Here is a 23,745-nt window from a genome sequence, read left to right on the forward strand (position 1 = left end):
CCAGGCCCCTTGGCAAAGATTGGCACCATGGTTTCTATCTCCCAATTCCTGGACTTCACTGCCCATCCCCAGAGGGTTGGTACAAGTCAGGACATGCAGGGTCTGCAGGAGAACCTCCCCCACCCCAAGGGGCATTCAGAGTGACCAGGATAAAAGGCAAATGAATATCCTGAGGTTGGGACCCTGTCGTGCCAGACACTTCCCAGACTCGTAGTAACCGAGATCAGGGTCTTGTGCTCCATGATGCACTTGGAGTCATTCCCTGCCCTGTACAGCCCATTTACAGATGGGGAAACTGAAGTAACGGCAAGGGAAGTCACTTTCTCTCATGTGGGGCCTGTAGCACTGCTGAAAATGGAACCAAGGCGTCCTGAGCCCCAGCCCAGTGGCTGATGCCCTCGAGCTGGCTGCCAGACTCTGGGACAGAGGCGCTTGGCTGCGGGTTTCAGGCAAAGCTCAGCATCACCCTGGTGGGTCAGCTGGCTGGGCTGTTAGGACAAGGTGGGGGAAGGGAATGTGGGGCTCATCCTCTCCCAACCCAGCAGCATGGTACTGGCTACAGGAGTCTACCCCCGTGCCTGCACAATGAGTGTGTAAGGAGAGGGAGCGCAGGGGGAGGAGCCAGTTGGCTCTGGAACCTGAGGGGGTCACCGATCTCTCTGGGGCGCTGGGAGGTGGAGGGCCCAGCCCCTGGTCCTGTGGCTGGCTGGGGGAACCAAGGAGAGTAAATGCCCCGGAGTGACCCGTGCCAGGCTCAAATCCCCAGGGTGCCTGGCATAGGCAGCAGGGGAGCTGCTCTTGGGGCCAAAGGGCATGGCTGAGAATGGGCAGAGCTCAGCACCTGCCCCGGGGGGAGGGGGGAAGACGGAGGGAGGGGACCTGCCGAGAGCCACTCACCTGTGGAGATCGGGCGTCGCACTGTGGGGGAAGGAGAGAGGGGCTGAGACTGATGAGAGGGGGGGAGATGACCCAGGCACCCACACCAACCCCAGAGATAGCCCAGAGGACCCAGCCCCTGCCATAGCCCTGCCCCAGAGACACCGCCCATGGACTCTGGCCCACCCCATGGACCCTGCCCCATACACCCTTCCACACAGAGACCCCACTCACATGGACCCTGGCTCACCCCATGGACCCTGCCCTACATAACCCTCACCCCAGAGACCCCCACACACAGAGCCTGCACCACACTCCCCTCTCCCCAGAGAACCCCACACACGGACCCTGCCCTACAAACCCCTCTCCCCTGGACCTTGCCCCACACACCCCTCACCCCAGAGACTACAACACACAGACCCTGGCCCACCCCACCGACCCTGCCCCTCACACCCCACTCCCCAGAGATCCCCACACTCAGACCCTGCCTCACATACTCCTCTCCCCACAGACCTCCACACATGGACCCTGCCCCACACACAGCTCTCCCCAGAGACTGACACACACTGACCCTGGCCCGCCCCACAGATCCTGCCCCACACACCCCTCATCCCAGAGACCCCACACACAGATTCTGGCACACTCCATGGACTCAGCCACACACATCCCTCATACCAGAGACCCACACACATGGACCCTGGCCCACCCCATGTACCCTGCCTCACACAGAGCTATTCCCAGAGACCCCCACACCAGGACCCTGGCCCACCCCATGGACCCTGCCCCACACACCTCACGCCCCAGAATTCCACATACACAGACCTTAGCCCACCCCAAGGACCAGGCCTGCCCCACACATCCTTATTCCAAAGACCCCCCCCTCACCTCATGGACCCTGCCCTACACATCCCTGTCCCCACAGACCCATACACACAGACCCTGGCCCACCCCATGGACCCTGCCTCATGCACCCCTGTCCCCACAGACCCACACACATAGACCCTGGCCCACCCCACAGATCCTGCCCCTCACACCCCACTTCCCAGAGATCCACACACCCAGACCCTGCCTCATATAACCCTCCAGGTCCACCCGGGGGGGAGGCAAGTGGGGCAATTTGCCCCCAGGCCCTGGGCCCCGCAGGGGCCCTGTAGCGAGGCGATGGGATACCCCACAGCCCCGCTGAGGGACGAACCTCCCCCAACACCAGTGTGGGTGGAGCTACTGGGTCCTGTGCCCGCCCCTCAGGGTCACAGTGCAGACCCAGAAGTATAAAAGCTCACCTGCAGAGCTCAGTGGAGAACCAGCCGCTGCAGAGACCAGATGTCTGAGACCAAACTCCCTCGTGGGAGACAGCAGCAGGCTGCAGCTGGCCTGAGGTCAAACCGGGCCAGCTGAGCCTACCCCTCGCTTGGTACCCCAAGGAGGACTGGATGGGCCTGCCCCCTCTCAGCTACCCCAAGGAGGAGCCGAGCCTGCCCCCTCTCAGCTACCCCGAGGAGGAGCCGAGCCTGCCCCTTGCCAGCTACCCCGAGGAGGAACCGAGCCTGCCCCTTGCCAGCTGCCCCGAGGAGGAGCCGAGCCTGCCCTTCGCTGCGTCCCCTGAGGAACCGATGGTGTTCGAGACAGCCGAGGACGCTAGCACGACCCAGGTACCCTACGAGGGGGAGTGTGGAAGTAGCCTGGGGGCAGCCGACCCTAGTCTGGCTGCAGCACTGCCTGAACCTACGTCAGTGTGTTGCGGCCAGGATCCCCACTGACAGCAGCGAGTCTTTGCCACTGCTAGGGCCCTGGGCTGGGACGCAGTGGAGAGGGAGGGGCTGCGTCCCCCCTGCCACCCACTCCTGGGTGACAGGCTCCCCCCTTGTCCTTCTCCTGGCCTGGAGAGGCTAGGACAATTTGGCTATAGAACTATTGACTCAACCCCTGCTTAAGGGCCTGAGTCCCTGACTGTTTAGTTGCTGCCCCATCCTGACCTAGGGCCGGGGCTGCTTTTGAACTACTGACTCAGCCCCTGCTTAAAGGCCTGAGTCCCTGACTGTTTAGTTGCTGCCCCGCTCTGACCTAGGGCCGGGGCTGCTATTGCACTATTGACTCAGCCTCTGCTTAAAGGTCTGAGCCCCAACCATGTGCTTGCTGTCCCAGACTGCTGTAGAGCCTGGACTGACAGCGACTTAGAGCGAGGCGGTGGGATACCTCACAGCTCCGCTGAGGGACCACCCTCAGCAAAGCCCCTCTACATGCCCCCATGAGAATATAGCATTCTATAGTATTGCACCTTTTTGTTATGGAAAGGGCCCCCGACATCGCTTTTCCCCAGGCCCCCCGAATCCTCTGAATGGTCCTGTACCCCTCTCCCCACAGACCCCCACACATGGACCCTGCCCCATACACAGCTGTCCTCAGAGACCCAGACACACAGATTCTGGCCCACCACATGGACCCTGCCTGACACACCCTTCATCCCAGAGACCCCACACACATGGACCCTGGCCCACCCCAGGGACCCTGCCCCCCCCACAGCTCTCACCACAGACCCTCCTCACAGACCCTGACCCACCCCAAGGACCCTGCCCCACAGACCCCTCATCCCAGAGACCCACACACACAGACCCTGGCCCACTCCATTGACCCTGCCCCATGCACCTCTGTCCCCACAGACCCACATACATGGCCTCTGACCCACCCCAAAGACCCTTCCCCCAGAGCCAATTGGAGGGGGGTCCAGGAGGGCTATTTGGCCTGGGCCTCAGGTGTAGACACTTGTTAATTTTTTGGCATTTGATGAGTTTCACAACTTATTTTTATGCACGTCCCTATCGGACCAAAATGTGAGAGACACTCTCAGCTTAGAGCTGCAAATTTAAACAAATAAGAGATGTGATTTGGTAAAAGACATAATTTTTTTGTTAACTGATATAGATTTTGTCATATTAAAGAGTTAAAATGTTCAATAAATATTAATAAAAATATATCAGTCCTGATGGCACAAGATTAGACCGTGATGAACGTGTCCTTTCAGATCAGCTGATTATATAAACAAACCACTGCTAGTGGCTGGTGCTGGATCAAGTGTGTGTTAAAAAGGTAGAGAATTGTTACATTTTAGTGTCTTTATAGTTGATTAAGGAATTATTTATGTGTGAGAATTCCTCATTTTTATTTTCATATGGTAGCTAAAAGGTGACTGGTTGGTTGGTTGAGCCCTAGCTCGGTAGCTTGGCCATCATCATAGGCTTTTGTAGTCTATAGGCCCAGATTCAAGGTGAACATTTTTGAGGACAAACTTGTACAGTGCGTTTCATGAGGACACACGTTTGAAATTTTTGGACATTATCCCTCTCTGTACCTGTGTCTGTTTTACTATTTATATGTCATCCCTTTGTCTTCAGCTCAGCCTGTTATATTATACTTTGTGTGCTTGAGTTTTGATTCAGTGATAAGCATCATAACCTGTCTGACTGTTTCATTTTGTGTTCTTCATTAGTATTCCTTCGTTTTAAGTCTTTCCAGCATTTGTGTACATGTTTACAGTGGAAGATTTCAAGCGTAGATAAGCTACTTACTTAGAGCAGAATATTTCAAGTGTGGATACGCTACATATTGACCAGATAGATCACTATGAAGCGGAGATTTGAAAGTGGCGCAAGCAAGAGAAAGCGAAAACAACTGAGTGAAGCAGCAGCTAAAGAGCTCAAAGCCAATAACTTCATTTCTCAAACCACTGGAAAACACACCTTACCCAACAAACAATGCTACAGATAATGAAAACTCTGCAATTGCAACAGGTGATATTTCAATGCCAATACCTGAATATGAGGACGGTAGTTAAGGAGGAGATGTGCCAACAGTAACAGATGCAGCAGAAGATCCTGTGTACGATCAAGAAACTCAACAGCAACAGGAAGAAGTAGATCTTACGCAGCAAGAACAATTCATGAGTACTACAGGTTTGACTGACTGACACTGGAATTATTGACAAGAGCAATGCTGCCCAAATGAAGTCTTTTCTTCAAATTAGTTGTTCTGAAATTCCAAGTAACATTCCACAAGATGCTGATAATCCCACTTTCCCTACACATCTGCTGACATTCAAAAACTCTTCCAAATGGTGAGATCAGCATAAGAGACTGGCGTATAGAAAAACAATCTCTGTACTGTGCACCGTGGTTCATTTTGAACAAAAAAAAGCTACAAATACATCAGTTCTCTCTGATCAATCAGAATGGAGCATCAAGAGAGGTTGGAGGAAATTGAAAGACCGAATACTATCATATGAGAGTTCAACGTCACACAAAGAAAACAATGTTGCATGGAAAGCAGCCAGTAGGGCAGCATCAGCTGAAAGTTCAGTTGAGAATTTACTCCTGACTGAACTCTCTACAGAAACTAATAACTGGAAAAAGCTTCTTGAGCACATCCTGAATCTCATCCTTTTTCTTTCTGAGCAGGGATTGGCTTTCTTTGGTTCCAGTCAACTTATTGGTGATCGTGCAAATGGAAACTTTCTAGGCATAGTTGAGCTCCTCAGCAAATACGACCCACTTTTATCAGAGCATATTAAACATGTTTGAGAATTGCAAGAGTCAAAAGCACATGCAAGTCCATTATGTCTTCACACACATAAAAAACAAGTTTATTGAGCTATGTGGGTCATTCGTACAAACAACAATTTTTGATGAGATTCAAAATGCCAAGTATTTTCAATCATTGTTGATGCCACTCCAGATTGTTCTCACAAGGAACAGACTACTGTGGTTATTCAATATGTTAAGATTGTAGACAGCTCAAAATTTTCAGTTGAAGAAAGGTTTATTTTGTTTGATAATTTCATGAGAAAAACTGAAAAAGAAATTGCTGCTCAAATACTAGCAATTCTAGGGTCTTTAAGTTAGATTTTCAAGTCTGCATTGGTGAAGCTTATGACAATGGATCTAATATGGCTGGGAAGTACAAAGATGCTCAAGCAGAACTACTTGTACACAGTTCAAACTGAATTTTCTCCAGCTGTGGAAACCACACACTAAACCTTGTAGGTGTTGACTGTGCTGAATCATGCAAGGAGGCAATTACTTACTTTGGAACTGTTCAGCAAATATACAGTCTCTTCAGTAGCAGTCCAAAAAGGTGGGAAATTCTGAAGCAATATCTTCCTGTTTCACTGTATGGGATGTCAAAAAACTAGATGGTCTGCATGGATTGATGGTGTTCAACCAGTTGTGCATCATTTGAATTTAGTGAGAGAGGCTTTAAATTAGCTTGAATCTCTCTCTCAATCTCACTGCACAGGCTCGAACGGAACTTCAGTCTATTCAGAAGCATGTGTCCAAATTTGAATGCATTCTGATGTCATCTTTGTGGATGAAACTACTTACAATGATTCACCAAACTCATCTGGTAATTGAAGCACACAATGTTACACTTGATGTTGAGAGGGATAACATTGAAAGTCTTATCAATGACATTCAACAGATTTGTGAACAATGGGATGCGATCCTGACTGAATCCAGATTAGTAGCACAGAATATTGGCATCTCATCTGAGTTCACCAATTGCAATTTACCTACTGAATCTGATGCCGAGCAGCATTATAGGGTCAATGTCTTCCTTGTCATCACTGACTCTTCAATGAGGTCTTACATGTCGATTTGAGTCACTGTGACTAATTTGTACCCTTTTTGGGTTTCTTTGGCAGTTGAACAGACTGAGTAATGAAGATCTACTTTCTGCAGCTGAACAATTTCAGCAACAGTACAATGAAGAAATCTCAAAAGATCTTAGTGATGAGGTCATCTTCCTCAAACAAATATATTCCATGAACTTTAAATTGGTTTGCAAGCCAAAGGAATTGCTTCAAGAAATTATAGAATATCAGGGTCAGAAGGGACCTCAGGAGGTTCTCTAGTTCAACCCCCTGCTCAGAGTAGGACTAATCCTCAGACAGATTTTTGCCCTGGATCCCTCAATGGCTCCCTTAAGGATTGAAGTCACAACCCTGGGTTTAACAGGCCAATGCTCAAACCATGGAGCTATCCCTCCCCTCCTTAGATGGTCCGGGGTGTTTCCTAATATCACAATTGCATTGTGTATTGTTGTCAGTTTGCCTGCATTAGTGGCTTCAGGTGAATGCATCTTCAGTGTGTTGAAGCAGGTAAAGAACTATCACTATTCAGCTATGGGACAGGAGCATTTGAATGGGCTCATCATGCTTAATAGCAACTGTGACATTGCACGAAAGCTAGATTTTTCCTCAACAATTAGTGCATTTGCACAGAAAAAGGCTAGAAAAGCATTCGTTACATAAAAAAATATTCACATTTATGTCTCACTCTTTTTTTGGTGCCTTATTTTGTTTTCATATGTCGTCATTTTTTATTTTTATTATGGCTAAGGGCCTCAAAAGCTGGAAGTGGCCTGGGCCTCTCTGGACCTCTGAGAGGGCCTGCCTGCCCCACAGACCCACACACACACAGACCCTGCCCCACCCCATGGATCCTTCCCCACACATCCCTCTCCCCAGAGACTCCCACATATGGACCCTGCCCCCCACACTCCTCTCCCCACAAACTCCCACACCTGGACTCTGGGTTATCAAATGGACCCTGCCCTACATACCCCTCACCAAGAGACCCCCACACACAGACCCTGGCCCACCCCTTGGACCCCGCCCCACATCCCTCACCCCAGAGACCCAAGCAGACAGACCTTGCCCCCTCCCCAACCATGGACCCTGCCCCACTCACCCCAGACATGCCCCAAAGGGGCCCCCTCTGCTCACCTCCCCCCGTGCCCTGACTCACGTTCGCAGATAGGTTTGGGGAAGCTCCAGCGCCCCACCTTGGTGCAGTTGCTGCGGGCGCTACCCACAAGGCGGAAGCCAGGATTGCAGTGATATTCCACCCAGGTGCCCTCCACAGGAACCCGCTCCATGCTGCGCGGCACCGCCTGCCCGTTCTCCAAGCTCAGGTGTATCTTGGGACAAGTCCGCACTGCCGGGGAGGGGGACAGTCAGAGCCAGAGCCCCACCCCCGACACAACCCACCCTCAGCCTGGCTTGGAGCCACCTGCCCCCTAAAGAGGAAAGACCCTAGGCCTCATTCCCCACCCCTTGTGCCAAGCAGTCCCCGCCCTGAGGCCGGATGGGAGCCAGCGACCCCTATAGAGGAAAGGCCCCATGCCCCATTCCCTGCCCCCCTGAGCTAGGCAGTCCCTGCCCTGGGGCCAGATGGGAGACAGCACCCCCTAGAGGGGAAAGGCCCCATGCTCCATTCCCTGCCCCCCTGCAAGCCAGCCAGTCAGTCTCCACCATGGGCCTGGGTTGGACACAGTGCCCCCTGGAGGGGAAAGGCCCCATGCCCCACCCTCTCTGAGCCAGCCAATCCCCCTGCCCTGGAGTGAGATTCCCAGAGCTGGTGCCCCCGAAGGCGGAAAGGCCCTGTGTCCCGTCCCCACGGTGGGCGTGGGGGCTGGGGGTGACTCACAGCAGCGGCTGGCATGGCCCATCTCAGTCCAGGTCCCGTTGGGCAGACACTTGCGCACCTTGGGCCCCACGATCTCGCGTTCAGGCCGGCACACATACTCGATCTCATAGTCGAAGGGCAGGAAGCGCACTGTCTGCACCTGGTCCGGGGTGAGGCCCCGGTATCGGATCCCCCCGTCCCGGGGCGGGTGGATGATCTCACAGCCTGGGGAGTGCAGAGCAGGGCACCGTCAGGTGAAGGGGCCTCCGGCTGAGCTGGGGGGACAGGAGTGGGGTGGGTGGGAGAAGAGCAAATGTGTGTGCAGGGGGAGGCGTCCTCGCGCATGTGTACTTTTGTTGGGTTCCCCATGCTTGTGTCCGTGTGCATCCCCAAGTGCGTGTGAGTGCATGCACATTTATGCACAGAGGAGAGGAGTGCAGAGCTGAGCATGTCGGCTTGCGCATGGGGGTACATGCAGGGGTATATGTGGGAGTCGGGGGGGGCTCCTTGGGAGCTCCGCTGGCACAAGGGGGTCGTGGCATGGATTATGAGGCTTTTGGAGGTGGGGTGAGCGGAGAAGCCTGGTGGGTGTGGCCCAGCATGCGAGGCTGGAAGGGGAGCGGGTCCCATGTACCTGTCGTGCTGTTGAGTCCCAGCGCCCCAGAGCCAGGATCTGGAATTAGCACCACGCTCAGCAGCAGGAGCAGCATCTGCAGGGGTGGAGGGGAGAGGCAATGAGAATGGGGATAGGGGATGGGGATACAACCTGTCCCCCACATGATTACACAGAGGGCCAACTGCCACAGGGTTACCACAAGGCAAGAACCCAGGAGTCCTGGCTCCCAAAGACCTTACTCCTGCTCTAACCCACTAGACCTCATTGCCCTCCCAGAGCCAGCAAAGAACCCAGGAGTCCTGGCTCCCAGCCCCCCTGTTCTAACCCACTAGATCACACTCCTTCCAGAGCCTGGGGTAAGAACATGAGAACGGCCAGACTGGATCAGACTAATGGTCCATCTAGCCCAGTATCCTGTTTTCCAACAGTGGCCAATGCCAGGTGCCCCAGAGGGAATGAACAGAACAGGTAATCACCAAGTGATCCATCCCGTCACCCATTCCCAGCTTCTGGCAAACAGAGGCTAGGAACACCATCCCTGCCCATCCTGGCTAATAGCCATTGATGGACCAATCCTCCATGAACTTATCTAGTTCTTTTTTTAACCTTGTTATAGTCTTGGCCTTCACAACATCCTCTGGCAAAGAGTTCCACAGGCTGACTGTGCATTGTATGAAGAAATACTCCCTTTTGTTCATTTTAAACCTGCTGCCTAGTTATTCCATGAGGTGACACTAGCTTTTGTGTTATGTGATGGGGGTAAATAACACTTCCTTATTTACTTTCTTAACACCCATCATGATTTTACAGATCCCTGTCATATACACTGTATCCACTGAGTCACCCTTGTCCACATGCTTCTTGACCCCCTCAAAGAATTCTAGTAGATTGGTGAGGCATGATTTCCCTTTACTAAACCATGTTGACTCTTCCCCAACAAGTCATGTTCATCTATGTGCCTGGCAATTCTGTTCTTTACTATAGTTTCAGTGAATTTGCCTGGTACTGAGGTTAGGCTTATCGGCCTGTAATTGCCAGGATCACCTCTGGAGCCTTTCTAAAAGACCATAGCTAGATAGGACTAGGAGTCTGGCTCCCAGCCCCGCTGCCCCAACCCCTAGACCTCACTGCCAGGGCTTTAAGAAGGTCTGAATGACGCAGTAAGCACCACAGAGGGAAAGACTAAAGATTCTTGGCATAATGGCAGAGTTAGAGAATAAGCCCTGGAACAGCCTGTGAATATCTACACATTCCTAGTCCCTAGTGCCCCCGTGTGGCCATTTGTGACCTGACCAGCGGGTTCCAGCCAGAGGATGGCAGAGAGGAGAGGAAGCCCAGGCAACCCTGTTTACCTGGATAGAAGACAACAGATAGAGGTGGGGCTTGGGGGATGTGATATCAGATGCCCATCTGGAAAGTAAAGGGGGCTCAGGACTGGAGAGACAGAGCAGGCAGAGCCCACCTGGATGGAGGGAAGACTTGGATGTGCTGTGCTGAGGGAGGCCAGGCCTGAGGGCCTTGAGTGTTTCCTATGCTGTGTTCAGATGCTCAATAAACCCTCCTGTTTCAAGCTGGCTGCGAACCATTTGATCTAGAGAACAGGGTTGCATTATTTCCTCTGGGAGTGGAGGCTCCAGGAGTCCAGAGTGAGTGGACTCCCTGAGGGGGCCCATGGTGAGAAACAGGCATGCTAAGACTCAGAGAGGTGCGGTTCCAGGATGCGGAGGGGCTTAACCCCTGAGAGTGGACCCTCAAGAAGGGCTGTCACACTGAAGAGGGTTCCTCCCAGGGACCGCACGGGGCCAAGAGTGGGCACAACCTGTAAGTCTGTGACACCATTGCATAGGAATAGCTGCCCCCACTGCTGACCCCCACTCCCTGTGTGCCCATTACAGGGGAAGAGCTGCCTCTGCTCCTGAGCCTACCATATCCAATCGGTGCCCCTCCTGTCGGTTTATGAATTGGATCTAGTGGGTGAGACACGGGATGTCTTAGAGCCAGGACTTCTGGATTCTAGCTCTGGCTCTTTGGAGGGGAGTGCGGTCCAGTGGCTGGGGGGGCATTTGCTAGAATACCCGAAATGCCTGTGGCAGTGATAATGTGTGATATGCCCTGCCCCAGCACGAACAGAGACAGCAGTGCCCATAGGGCCCGCTGAGGGTGACTTACAGAAACACACAAAGCACAGGGTTCATTCCCTTCCACTGAGGCAGCCGGGAAGGATACACACACACACACTCAGCAGGACTCATTCTACGGGAGGGACAAACACATGCTGAGTAAATGTCATTGCCTTCAGCAGGGGGCAACACACACACACACACACACACACACACACACACACACACACACAGACTCATCTCGTCCAGCAGGGGGTAGCATGAATTTACACAGACAACCAACACTAGCAGAGGGCAGGCAGCAGCGTCAGTTTCTGCGCACGCACGCACGCACACACACACAGCAGCAGCACTCATCTTGTCCAGCAGGGGGCAGCAGGGACAGACAGACAGACAGACATGCACACCCCAGGACTCATCCCGCCCAGCAGGGAGCAGCAGGGGCAGTCCGGAGCCAGCCCTCCCTGGAGTGGACCTGTGCAGTCCCCCCATACCTTGCGGCAGGCGTGTGGTGGGTGGTGCTGGCCTGTTCTCCCTCCTTGCGCAGGGCAGTCGCTCAACACCGTGGCACCCGCCAACCAGCTCTGAAAGCTGGAAACACAAACACCCCTCTTAGAAACGACCTAGCCTCCTCCCCACCTGCTCTGCTGGCCCCCCAGAAATGGCTTCCCTGACCCCTGCATATCTCAGCACATGGCCTCCTTTGGGGTTGGGTGCAAAGTGAGCAATGCGGGTACAATGTGGGGGGAGGATCGTCCTGGGGTATCTGGACTCCTCCACTGCCTGTACTACCCTTACACATGGCCCAGACACTAGCCTGAGCTCAAACCAGCCCCCGTGCGAGCCTGGGGTACAGCCGTACTGGCTCCTAGATGGGGGGCGGCTGTGGTGAAGGCTCTGAGGGTCACTGCCCAGAGTTGGCTGCATCAGCCCAACGTCTTGCCACGTCATAACCACGGGGGCTCAATGACTGTGAGGGGGGGTTCCCAAGCTTTTCCCGCCTGAGCCTGTGGAACCTGCAGCCACAGAACATAGCCAAGGCCAAGAGCTGGGCAGGAGTCCACGGGTGACGGGCAGGTTCCTCAGAGGGGAACATGCAGCACCACGTCCAGGGAAAGGTGGTGAGATTACTGCTTTGGGGCTGGAGCCGATATCTGGTTACAGGAGCCCAGCGTGGGGGCAGGTTACACCCAGTGGCTGCTGTGGATTCTCACACCAAAGGGGGAAATGTTCAGCCAGCTCTAATCAGAGCCTTCTGGAGACCATGGAGACCGCCTGCAATGGGGGTCCATGGAGCCCGCTCACCCCCATTTCACAGCAGGGGAAAGTGAGGCACAGTGACTTCGAAAATCCATAGCAGAACCCAGGCCTCCTGCTGCCCCACTCCTCCTTCTAACCACTAAATCTCTCCTGCTCTTCCAGAACCCAGGAGTCCTGCCCCACCCCCTGTATTGCAGTGCACACCCAGAGAGGTTGCTAGTTCATTGTTACCAATTAACATGGCAATGGGGCCTTCACCTGTGCAGCCAAGCCCAGCCCAGCATGCGGAGTCACGGGTAGAACTAAGGCTGTTTAGCCCAGGCAGCAGAGGCGTGTGCCCTTTGCTGCTGAGGGCGCAGGCCCCAGCTGAGCAGGTGACCCGCTGGTCTGCGGACATGGGGGCCCCAGCACTTCAGTGCAGGCAGCTCTGGGCAGCCAGGGAGAGTCAGGCAGGGCAGCCAGGAGGAGCCAGGCAGGGGAACCAGGGGGAAGACAGGCTGGGAAACTGGTGGCAATGAGGCAGAAGAGCTGGGGGCGGGAGCTAGGCGAAGGAGCTGGGGGGAGCCAGGCTGGGGAGCCAGGGGGGAGCCCGGGGGGTAGCCGAGGGGGAACCAGGGGAAGCCGGGGGGAAGCCAGGCAGGGGAGCCTGGGGGGAGCCCAGCGGGGGAATGGAGGGGGAACCAGGGGAAGCCGGGGGGGAGGGGGAGCCAGGGGGGAGCCAAGCAGAGGAGCCAGGCAGGGGAGCTGGGGATTGGGGTGGGAAGCAGCAGGCGTCCGAAACCACACTGGGTTCAGCAGGGTGGCACACGACTCGGCTGGCCGTCCTGGGCCAGCATGACAATTGCAGTGCTACTGTCTCACCAGTAGAGGGAGAGCTACCAGGGCATCTGGAGCAGGAAGAGGGGCCCTCCGGTGAATGCAGGGCTGGGAATTGAAGGCTGGGCTCCTGCCAGCATTGCAGCTGGGGAGGGGGGGCAAGGCAGGTGCAGGCTGAATCTCGGTCCTGGGGGAAATATGACCCCCCCAGGATCTCAGTAGGGGCCCCGCCTAGTGCAGGGATGATCCGGGCTGGTGCAGCAAGGGGCGACGTGCCAAACTGTGGCGACTGCTGGGATGGTGCTGGCTGCCCGCCGAGCTGGACGCAGCTGGCCAGGGAGCAGCCCACTCTGTGTTCTAGCTCCGGCTGGGCTCTGTGCCGTGGTGGCTCCTGGGCAGGGTGCTGAGGGGCTGGACAGTGAAGCAGTTCATGCTATGGGGCGGAGTCCAGGGCCAGAGAAGAAAGGCCACCATTGCACTGCACAGGAAATCCCAGAACCCAGATGGGCGTGGCCTGCAGCTGGTTGGCCCCCAGCATTTATTATTGATACCACAGCACAGCTGGGTGGGGCCCAGCCTGGAACACAGGGCACCTTGGCCAGGCTTTGAGCTCAGCTGGCCCCTCCAGGAGTCAATCCGGAGTTATCCCTGACTGCAATGGGTGTAGGCCTGGGCTCTGAGCTCAGCTCCAGGGGTCAATCCAGAGTCACCCCTGACTGCCAGGAGGGCAGGGCCGGGCTCTGAGCTCAGCTCCCAGAGGTTAATCCGGAGTCACACAAACACACACTGTACACAGCACACACACTCCCACAGCTGAGGGAGGGGAGTGGGGGGCTGGAGGGAGCTGAGGGCACTGGGCGGGGAGTGATGAGGAGAGTGGGGGGTGGGGGGAACTGAGGGCATTGGGCAGGGGGGGCTGAGGGCAGGGGGGCCAAGGGGAGTGGGGGAGCTGAGGGAACTGGGTGAGGGGAGCAGGGGCTGGGTGGAGTCCCTGATAAACTGGGACAGAAGCAATTGTGGCTCCTGAATCTTTTATTCCACTGAATAAATCCTGAGAACGAGGGTTTCGGCTTTGGGCTGGTACAAAATGATAGGGCTGCGGGTCAGGAGTGAGGGGCACCAGCAGAGCTGGGGCGAGTCCATGGCTGGGCTAGCAGGGGGCTGCGAGTTGGGAGTGAGGAGCACTGTCAGAGCTGGGGGGGCCTGGGCTAGCAGGGGGCTGTGGGTTGGGAGTGAGGGGCACTGGCAGAGCTGGGGGTGCCCATGGCTGGGCTAGCAGGGGGCTGTGGGTTGGGAGTGAGGGGCACTGGCAGAGATGGGGGTGCCCATGGCTGGGCTAGCAGGGGGCTGTGGGTTGGGAGTGAGGGGCACTGGCAGAGCTGGGGGGCTGGGCTAGCAGGGGGCTGTGGGTTGGGAGTGAGGGGCACTGGCAGAGCTGGGGGGGCTGGGCTAGCAGGGGGCTGTGGGTTGGGAGTGAGGGGCACTGGCAGAGATGGGGGGGCTGGGCTAGCAGGGGGCTGTGGGTTGGGAGTGAGGGGCACTGGCAGAGCTGGGGGTGCGCATGGCTGGGCTAGCAGGGGGCTGTGGGTTGGGAGTGAGGGGCACTGGCAGAGCTGGGGGGACTGGGCTAGCAGGGGGCTGCGGATTGGGAGTGAGGGGCACTGGCAGAGCTGGGGGTGCCCATGGCTGGGCTAGCAGGGGGCTGTGGGTTGGGAGTGAGGGGCACTGGCAGAGCTGGGGGGGCTGGGCTAGCAGGGGGCTGCGGATTGGGAGTGAGGGGCACTGGCAGAGATGAGGGTGCCCATGGCTGGGCTAGCAGGGGGCTGCGGATTGGGAGTGAGGGGCACTGGCAGAGCTGAGGGTGCCCATGGCTGGGCTAGCAGGGGGGCTGTGGGTTGGGAGTGAGGGGCACTGGCAGAGCTGGGGGGGCCTGGGCTAGCAGGGGGCTGTGGGTTGGGAGTAAGGGGCACTGGCAGAGCTGGAGGTGCCCATGGCTGGGCTAGCAGGGGGCTGTGGGTTGGGAGTGAGGGGCACTGGCAGAGCTGGGGGGGCTGGGCTAGCAGGGGGCTCTGGGTTGGGAGTGAGGGGCACTGGCAGAGATGGGGGGGCTGGGCTAGCAGGGGGCTGTGGGTTGGGAATGAGGGGCACTGGCAGAGCTGGGGGTGCCCATGGCTGGGCTAGCAGGGGGCTGTGGGTTGGGAGTGAGGGGCACTGGCAGAGCTGGGGGGGCCTGGGCTAGCAGGGGGCTGTGGGTTGGGAGTGAGGGGCACTGGCAGAGCTGGGGGTGCCCATGGCTGGGCTAGCAGGGGGCTGTGGGTTGGGAGTGAGGGGCACTGGCAGAGCTGGGGGTGCCCATGGCTGGGCTAGCAGGGGGCTGCGGATTGGGAGTGAGGGGCACTGGCAGAGTTGGGGGTGCCCATGGCTTGGCTAGCAGGGGGCTGCGGATTGGGAGTGAGGGGCACTGGCAGAGCTGGGGTTGCCCATGGCTGGGCTAGCAGGGGGCTGCGGATTGGGAGTGAGGGGCACTGGCAGAGCTGGGGGGTGATGCCCCTCCCCCCACACTGTTTGCTTCCTCTCAGCCCCAGTGGGGTAATTATTCCAGGCACTAATCACAGTTGACAACAATCTCTAAGCCGGTTGCCTAGTTACCTGCTCAGCCAGCCCCAGGCCTGCACAGGACACAGGCTCCTCCCCCACCTCTAGCCCCTCCCGCCACACCTGCAGGGGTTCCCCACACCCCCCTGCAAACCCTGTGCCTGGAGTCCCAGCTAGGCACAGGCAAGGTGCTGCTGTAGGGAAACTTACAGCACTGGGCCCCATCTGGGCACTGCTGCAAGGAAGCTTGCAGCATGGCGCCCCCACAGGGCACTGCTCTCTCCATGCTGACTCCTGCCCTTGAGGGCCCTGTGGGAGCAGACAGATCCACTATGGGATATTTATAGAGATGTGGGACTCAGCACTTTGGAAAGGAATAAAGAACTCGCCTGGACTCAGTGTCTTCATTAGCCAAGCGCCTCCCTCCCCCACCCAAAAACCAGATCTACACACCCACCCCTATTTTGCTGGTGCCCCTCAGGCCTGATCTGCAGCCCCCAGATAGCCCAGCCCTGCGCTGTTTGCACATTGTCCTCCTGGTACCCGCAGCACCTGTAGGTGGCCAGGGGAGCACAGGCCGGGAGGATACAGGGAGGGATCCCAGCAGTGGGGGAGCTGGGTGGCATGGGGAGCATCATGGGGAGAGTGGGCTGTGGGGGAGGGTCGGGGGAGGAATCTCGGCAGAGGGAGAGGTGGGGGACATGGGGAGCGCAAGCTGGGGGGATTGGGGGAGGAATTCTGGCACTGGGGGAGGCGGGCAGTGTGGGGAATGCAGGCCATGGGGGAGGAGATCAGGGAGGGATCCCAGCAGAGGAGGAAGTGGGCATCGTGGGGAGCAAAGGCTGCGGGGGGGGGGGATTGGGAGAGGGATCCAGCAGTGGGGGAGGCAGGTGGCGTGGAGAGCGCAGGCCGGAGGGGTGTCAGAGGAGGGTCCCAGCAGTGGGGGAGGTGGGTGGCGTGGGGAGCACAGGTCGGGGGGGAGGGATCGGGGGAAGGATTCCAGCAGTGGAGGAGATGAGCAGTGTGGGGGAGCACAGGCCTGGGGAGATCATGGGAGGGATCCCAGCAGAGGAGGAGGTGGACGGCGTGGGGAGCACAGGCCAGTGGGGATCGTGGGTGGGATCCCAGCAGAGCGGGAGGTGAGTGGAGTGGGGAGCCAGGCCAGGGGAGATCAGGGGAGGGATTCTGGCATAAGGGGAGGCAGGTAGCATGGGGAGCGCAGGCTGGGGCTGGCGGGAGATCAGGGGAGGGATCCCAGCAATGGGGGAGGTGAGTGGCGTGGTGAGCGTAGGCCAGGGGAGATTGGGGTGGGATCCCAGCAGTGGGAGAGGCATGTGGTGTGGGGACCACAGGCAGGATGGGGATCGAGTACACGATCCCAGCCAAGGGGGAGGTGGATGGCATGGGGAGTGCAGGCTGGTGGGGATGGAGGGGTGGATCCCAGCAGAGGGGGAGGCAGGCAGCATGGGGAACACAGGTTGAGTGGGGGGATCGGAGGAGGGATTCCAGCAGTGGGGGAGGCGGCGGGGTGGGGAGCGCAGGCCAGGGGTGACAGGAGAGGGATCCTGGCAGTGGAGGAGATGGGTGGTGTCGGAGGAGGGATCGTCCAGGCAGGGGTCGGGGGAGGGATCCTGGAAGGGGGGAAGGCATGCAGCATGGGGAGCGCAGGTGGGGTGAGGAATTGGGGGAAGGGATCCCAGCAATGAGGGAGGTGGGAGGCATGGTGAGCACAGGCCAGGGGAGAACGGGGGAGGGATCCCAACAGTGGGGGAGGGAGGCGGCCTGGGGAGCCCAGGCAGGGATGGGGGATCAGGGGAGGGATCCCAGCAGAGGGGGAGATGGGTGGTGTGGGCAGCACAAGCTGGGTGGGGGATGGGGAGAAGGGATCCTGGCAATGAGGGAGGTGTGCGGTGTGGTGAGTGCAGGCCGGGGGTGATTGAGTGCAGGATCCCAGAAGGGGGGAAGGTGGATGGGGTGGAGAGCGCAGACCTGGGGGGTCGGACGATGGATCCTGGCAGTGGGGGAGGTGGGCCCCAAGGGGGAACGCAGGCCGGGGGGAGTGGGTGTGGGATCCCAGCGGAGGGGAAGGTGGACAGTGTGGGGAGCGCAGGTCGGTGGGGATCAGGGGGTGGGATCCCAGCAGAGGGGGAAGGCAAGTGGTGTGGGGGGTGCAGGTTGGAGGGGCTTGCAGGAGGGATCCCAGCAGAGGGGCAGGCGGGCAGTGGGGGGGAGTGCAGGTTGGGGGGGTTGCGGGAAGGATCCTAGCAGAAGGGCAGGTGGGCAGTGTGGGGGAGTGCAGGTTGAGGGGGGATTGCAGGAGGGATCCCAGCAGAGGGGGAGGTGGGTGGCATGAGAAGTGCATGCCAGGAGGGTCGGGGAGGGATCCCGGCAATTAGGGTGGGGGGCAACATGGGGGAGCACAGGTCTGGGGGGGCAAGAAGGGATCCCAGCAGTGGGGGAGGCAGTCAGTTTAGGGATTGCAGGCTGGGGGGTGGGGGGAGGGCATGATCCCAGCACAGTTGGCAGCCTGGGGGTGGAGCTCATGCTGGGGGCAGTGGATCAGGGACAGAACCTGGCAGTGGGGGTGACAGGTGCGGCCTGTCCATTATCCAGCATCCCATGGCCTGTTCTCACCCCATCCGCTGCTCCAACTCTCTGCCCTGCACCCCAGCCCTGCCCATTGGGCGCTGGCAGTGGGGAGGAGGCGCCCATCGAGCTGGCAGTATCTGGGCTGTCACTGGAGCGAGCGGATCTAACCCCTGCCTGGCATCCTGGCCCGGCCGTGGGCACAACCCCTGCAGTCCTGGCACCATCCTACCTCGTCACCACTGGCCATACCCACTTGTCTGGCTCCCCCCTACGCCCACCCTGGCCCTCCCTCATCCCCCTGTCCCCCCACCTCGGCTCTCCCCCGTCCCAGCTCCCCTCCCTGGGGTGTCCCCTCCTGCGGTCGCCCTCCCCCACAGGCCTGGTTGGCCTCCCCCCTCCTTCCCCCACCAGGGCCTGGCCCCTGCTCTCCCCACCTCCTCGTCCCTTCTCCTCTCCCACCCCAAGCTCCGCCACCAGCCCCCCCCCGCGCCCCATTCCTCCCCAGCGGAGCCAGCGAGCCCCGGTAGGAGCCTTCCGCTCCCCCCTCTTCCCTGGGGGGGGCACCCGAAGCTCCTGCCCCCGCCTGCCCCTCTGTCCCTCCCGGCCGCAGGATCGGGGGCGCGGGGCCGGCGTGTCCCTACCTGGAGCGACGGAAGGCGCCGATGGTGCCCGGGGGAGGCGGCGCGGTCCTGGGGGGGGGGGCTCTGGGGATGCGGGGAGCGGGGAGATCTGGGCCGGGGGGGAGCCCGGCGCTGCAGCGCTCCCGGGGCGCAGGGACCCGGCGGACGGGGGCGCAGCGCCAAGCGCTCCGGGACGCACGGGGGCTGCTGGGCGCGGCGCTCGGCCGGGGCAGGGGCAGGGGCCGGGCCGGGAGGGCAGAGGCGGGGCCCGCTCGGTGGGTAGCTCGGTCCCTCCCCAGCCCGCGCCGGGCGCCTGCTCTCTCCGGCGGGGGAGGCGGCGGAGACGGCAGGAGGGGAGGGGAGTGGGGGGCGGGGGAGCCTCCCTCCCTCCCTGCCCAGACACCCGGGCCGGGGGTGGGGACGCTCCCAGCAGCTCACTGCGCCCGCCGCGCCGGGGAGCCACCGAGCGGCCGCCCCCAGGCAGCCGGGCGCTGCGGCCGAGAGCTGGCCATGGTGCTGAGCGCCCTGGTGGGGGGCGGGGAAGGAGGGCAGGGGAGGAGGAGGTGATGGAGCAGAGAAGAAGAGGATGTAATGGGGCAGGGAGGGAGGAGTGGGGAGGAAACGGGGCAGGGGATGAGGGAAGGGGGAGGCAATGGGGCAGGGGGGAGGCAATGGGGCAGGGGGGAGGAAATGGGGCAGGGGGGTGAGGGGAGGGGGATGTAATGGGCAGGGGGTGAGGGGAGGAGGAGGCAATGGGGCAGGGGGTGAGGGGAAGAGGAGAAAGTGTGGCAGGGGATGAGGGATGAGGGAAGGGGGAGGCAATGGGGCAGGGGGGAGGAAATGGGGCGGAGGTGAGGGGAGGGGGTTAGCGGGGGAGGGCTGTGTTGTGGAGCTGTAGGCTGTTGTGGTGTTGGTGGGGGAGGGGTGTTTGTGGGAGGGGACTGGTGGGCCAGGAGCTGCTGATGACCCCCCCTCCAACACACAGTTCCCACCCCACACCTCTACAACACCTCCTCCTGCCGCATGACAACAGGCACCAAACCTCTGCCCCATCCCCCACCCGTCCTGCCCATGCACCCATCCACTCCCAACTCAGTCCTGTCTCCATCAGCCCCCCAGCCCCAGCCCCACACAACCCCCCTACACACACACACAGCCGATGTCAGCCAGGGTGACACACACACACACACAGAAATACACAATTATCACATACTGTCTCTCACACACACTGAGAGCCTACACACATCATACACTGTCATACATGCACACATAGAACCTACACACACAGAATCACCTCCCTGTCATACACTGTCACATACGCAGACACATACACACCCCACCATATGCTCACACACACACACACACACACACCATCACACACTGTCACACACACACCATCACACTCAAATGCATGTGTGCACATCAGACACTGTCACATGCACACACACATTCACACCATCATACACCCACACAAATATAGAGCCTCCACATGCAGAAACACGTGATGCACTGCTCACACACACCATCACACATGCACACAAACTTTCTCACACACACACACAACTTGTCACACACACACCCATCACACACACACACAATCTCTCATCCTGTACACACAATCCTCTCCTCCCAGAACATACACATGGCCAACCATGCTAACAAAAAGGGTGGGGATGGTTTCCCGCAGCCAGGCTAAAGAGACCCTACATAACCTCATTCCTGAGCCTCCTGCAAGGCTTGGGGACCTAGCCAGAGGTGGTGGAACCAGACCGCAGACCAAAGTCTATGGCAGCAGTTGAAGATCCAGTTCCTGGGACCCAGCCAGAACTAGCCAAGGATCAGAACTGGTGGAGTGGTCAGCACCAGAGCCCGTGATTGCAACCCCACCAGAGTAAGGGAAGCCAGCACGAAAGGGCGCCACAGAGCCTGCACCTGCAGCAACAGCAGCTAAACCGGCACAAGAAGCTCAACCAGAGCCTGTAATACAACCTAGTGCACCAGCAGAAAGCGGTTCACAATCGATGGAAACACCCCCCATCACCTGCATCACTTCCAGTGGGTCCAAGTCCACAACCCAGCGAAGAACTAATGTCTCCAGCATCAAGGGAGCAGTTCCAGACAGAGCAGGAAGCCAATGAAAGCCTCAGTGGAGCTTGGACGGTGGCACGGAGCAACCCACTGCCTCTCAGCTCTTCCGATAGGTCCAGATTTGTTGTAGAAGTAGGACTCTTATAGAAAGTAACCCTTTCTGGTGGGTACAAGGAGGACTGGCATCCTCAGAGACAGTTGGTAGTTCCAAGTATAGGGAAAAGCTCTTGCGCTTAGCCCACGATCACCCTAGTGGCCATGCTGGGGTGAACAGGACCAAAGACCGTTTGTGGAAGTCATTCCACTGGGAGGGAATGGGCAAGGATGTTTCTACCTATGTCTGGTCTTGTAGGGTGTGCCAGAGGGTGGAAAAACCAAGACCAGGTCACGGCCCCTCTCCAGCCACTCCCCATAATTGAGGTTCCATTTCAGCGTGTAGCTGTGAATATTCTGGGTCCTTTCCCTAAGAAAACACCCAGAGGAAAGCTGTACATACTGACCTTCATGAATTTTGCCACCGGTGCTAAAAGCATGAGCCAGGCATTGGCAGACGTTTTTGCCAGGATAGATTGGCCATCAGACATCCTTATGGATTTGGGAACTAACTTCCTGGCAGGGATCATGAAATGTCTTTGGGAAGCTCATGGGGTGAACCACTTGGTTGCCACGCCTTACCACCATCAAACAAATGGCCTAGTGCAGAAGTTTAATGGGACTTTGGGGGCCATGATACATAAATTTGTGAATAAGCACACCAATGATAGAGACCTAGTGTTGCAGCAGTTGCACTTTGCCTACAGGGCTGGACCACATCCCAATTTGGGATTTTCACCCTTTGAACTTGTTTATGGCCACAATTAAGGGGCCATTACAGTTGGTGAAGCAGCAATGGGAGGGGATTACATCTTAGAATCATAGAAGATTAGGGTTGGAAGAGACCTCAGGAGGTCATCTAGTCCAGCCCCTTGCTCAAAGCAGGACCAATATCAACTAAATCATTCTTCTCCAGAAACTAGATCAGGAAATGTCTAGGAAGACGCAATTAGGTTTATCTTTTTTTATTTATGGCTTGTGGATTCCTCTTTGCTAACCCCAGGTGCTTTTGTTTTGCTTGTAACCTTTAACCTGCACCTCAAGAAAGCTATTCTAGATGCTTAATTCTTGTATTTGCTCTTTTTAAATCTACCAATAGCCTGAGTTTTCCAATGTATTTTCCAAGGGGCAGCAGGGACACACACACACACGCACACAGAGAGAGAGAGAGAGAGAGCCTTTCCAGGTGGCCCAGGCAGCCCATGGTATAGGGAATAGATGGGGGGACACAGGGCCTGTGTGTCTCCACTTTCCGTCCCCCAATGGCATCTGAAACTCCCTGGGATCTGGTTGTGCCCCTGGGTGTCTGCCTGTGTCTGTGTGTCCGCCTGTGTCTGTGTGTGTATCCGCCTGTGTCTGTATGTCCACCTGTGTTTATGTGTCCATCTGTGTCTGTGTCCAACTGTCACTGTGTGTCTGTCTCTGTGTCTGTGCGTCCCCCTGTGTCTGTGTGTCCATCTGTGTATGTGCATCTGTGTCTGTGTGTCCATCTGTGTGTGTCCACCTGTGTCTGTGCGTCCACCTGTGTCTGTGTATCCATCTGTGTCTGTGCATCTGTGTCTGTGCGTCCGACTGTGTGTCTGTCTGTCTCTGTATTTGTGCGTCCCCCTGTGTCTGTGTGTCTATTTGTGTATGTGCATCTGCGTCTGTCTGTCCGTCTGTGTCTGTGTGTGTGTGTGTCCACCTGTGTCTGTGTGTCTGTCTGTGTCTGTGCTTCTGGCCTTTCTGCCCCTCCCCCCGGCCCACGGTGGGGATTAGTGGGATCGGTGGATTATCCGCTCCTGGCACTGCTCACCCAGAAAAGAGAGAAGAGATACATGGATGGCCCCGTCCCTCCCCTGCAGCCAGCCCCTCCCCCACTCCTAGTCAGCCCCCCCTCCACACCAACCCCGCTCCCAGCCTGCCCCATCTCCACTCCCAGCCGCTCTCCGTCCACACCAGCTCCACACCCTTCCCCACATATGGCCCCACACCAGCCTCATGTTTGCCCCCCTCCTTCCCCTCCCACCACTGGAGCTCTGCAGAGGTTCTAGGGGCACTTGCTATCGCCCCCAGCCCTTGTTCCCCCCTCCCTCTTATCAGGGATGCTCCCCAGTCCTGCCCACTGGCATTCCCCTGCCCTTCCCCCACCCCTACTCTCCTCCCACCCCTGGACTCAATGCCTTTCCCTCAATCTCTTCCCCAACCCCTGCCCACCCAGCACCAAAGCCCCATGACTACAGCCCCATGCCCCCAACCTGAGCCCAGAGAGGCTGGGGAGCCAGACTCCTGGGTTCTATCCCCAGTGGTGTCCCAGACGTCCAATGTGACCTTGGGCCAGACATTGCCCCATTCCCCATGCCTCGATTTCCCCTTTGTATCTTGGTGGGGGCCTGCCCCAGAGTGTTCAGTGAGGGGCCAGTGCGGGGGGCCCAGATGTTGCTGTGATGGGCCTGAGGGACATACAGAGACTCAGAAACCCTGACACCCTCCCACCCACCAAGTACATCCCACCCCTCCGCTCTGTGACTCTGCCCCAGAAAGACCCCCATGGGACACCCCACCACACACACCCAACCCAACACTGGCCAGGCCGCTGCAGTGCCCAGCGCTGGGCTCCTTCTTCCCCTCAC

At 58.0% G+C, this 23,745-nt stretch overlaps 1 protein-coding gene and 1 long non-coding RNA gene across 4 annotated transcripts in view; one reads left to right on the forward strand and one right to left on the reverse strand.

The window, feature by feature from the left end:
- Nucleotides 1-19,148, reverse strand: part of GABBR1 (gamma-aminobutyric acid type B receptor subunit 1) — a 49,180-nt gene extending 30,032 nt beyond the window's left edge. The window contains exons 1-6 of one of the 3 annotated variants that reach the window (XM_050920357.1): nt 18,974-19,077; nt 11,567-11,663; nt 8,971-9,046; nt 8,358-8,561; nt 7,677-7,865; nt 898-918 (exon numbers count right to left, since the gene is read on the reverse strand). In XM_050920357.1, the coding sequence (XP_050776314.1) occupies nt 898-918; nt 7,677-7,865; nt 8,358-8,561; nt 8,971-9,046 (490 nt within the window). In that variant the 5' untranslated portion in view covers nt 11,567-11,663; nt 18,974-19,077. Of the gene's footprint in view, nt 1-897; nt 919-7,676; nt 7,866-8,357; nt 8,562-8,970; nt 9,047-11,566; nt 11,664-18,973 lie in introns of all 3 variants that reach the window. The other 2 variants (XM_050920356.1, XM_050920358.1) reach the window with 2 other exon arrangements.
- LOC127032897 (uncharacterized) lies at nt 2,080-7,193 on the forward strand. The gene is made up of 2 exons (XR_007768949.1): nt 2,080-2,528; nt 4,364-7,193. It is a non-coding gene; the product is annotated as an uncharacterized LOC127032897 (long non-coding RNA).
- Nucleotides 19,149-23,745: the final 4,597 nt, after the last annotated feature.

The sequence above is a fragment of the Gopherus flavomarginatus genome, chromosome 12 (genome assembly GCF_025201925.1).
Source record: "Gopherus flavomarginatus isolate rGopFla2 chromosome 12, rGopFla2.mat.asm, whole genome shotgun sequence".
Classification (NCBI taxonomy): Eukaryota; Metazoa; Chordata; order Testudines; family Testudinidae; genus Gopherus; species Gopherus flavomarginatus.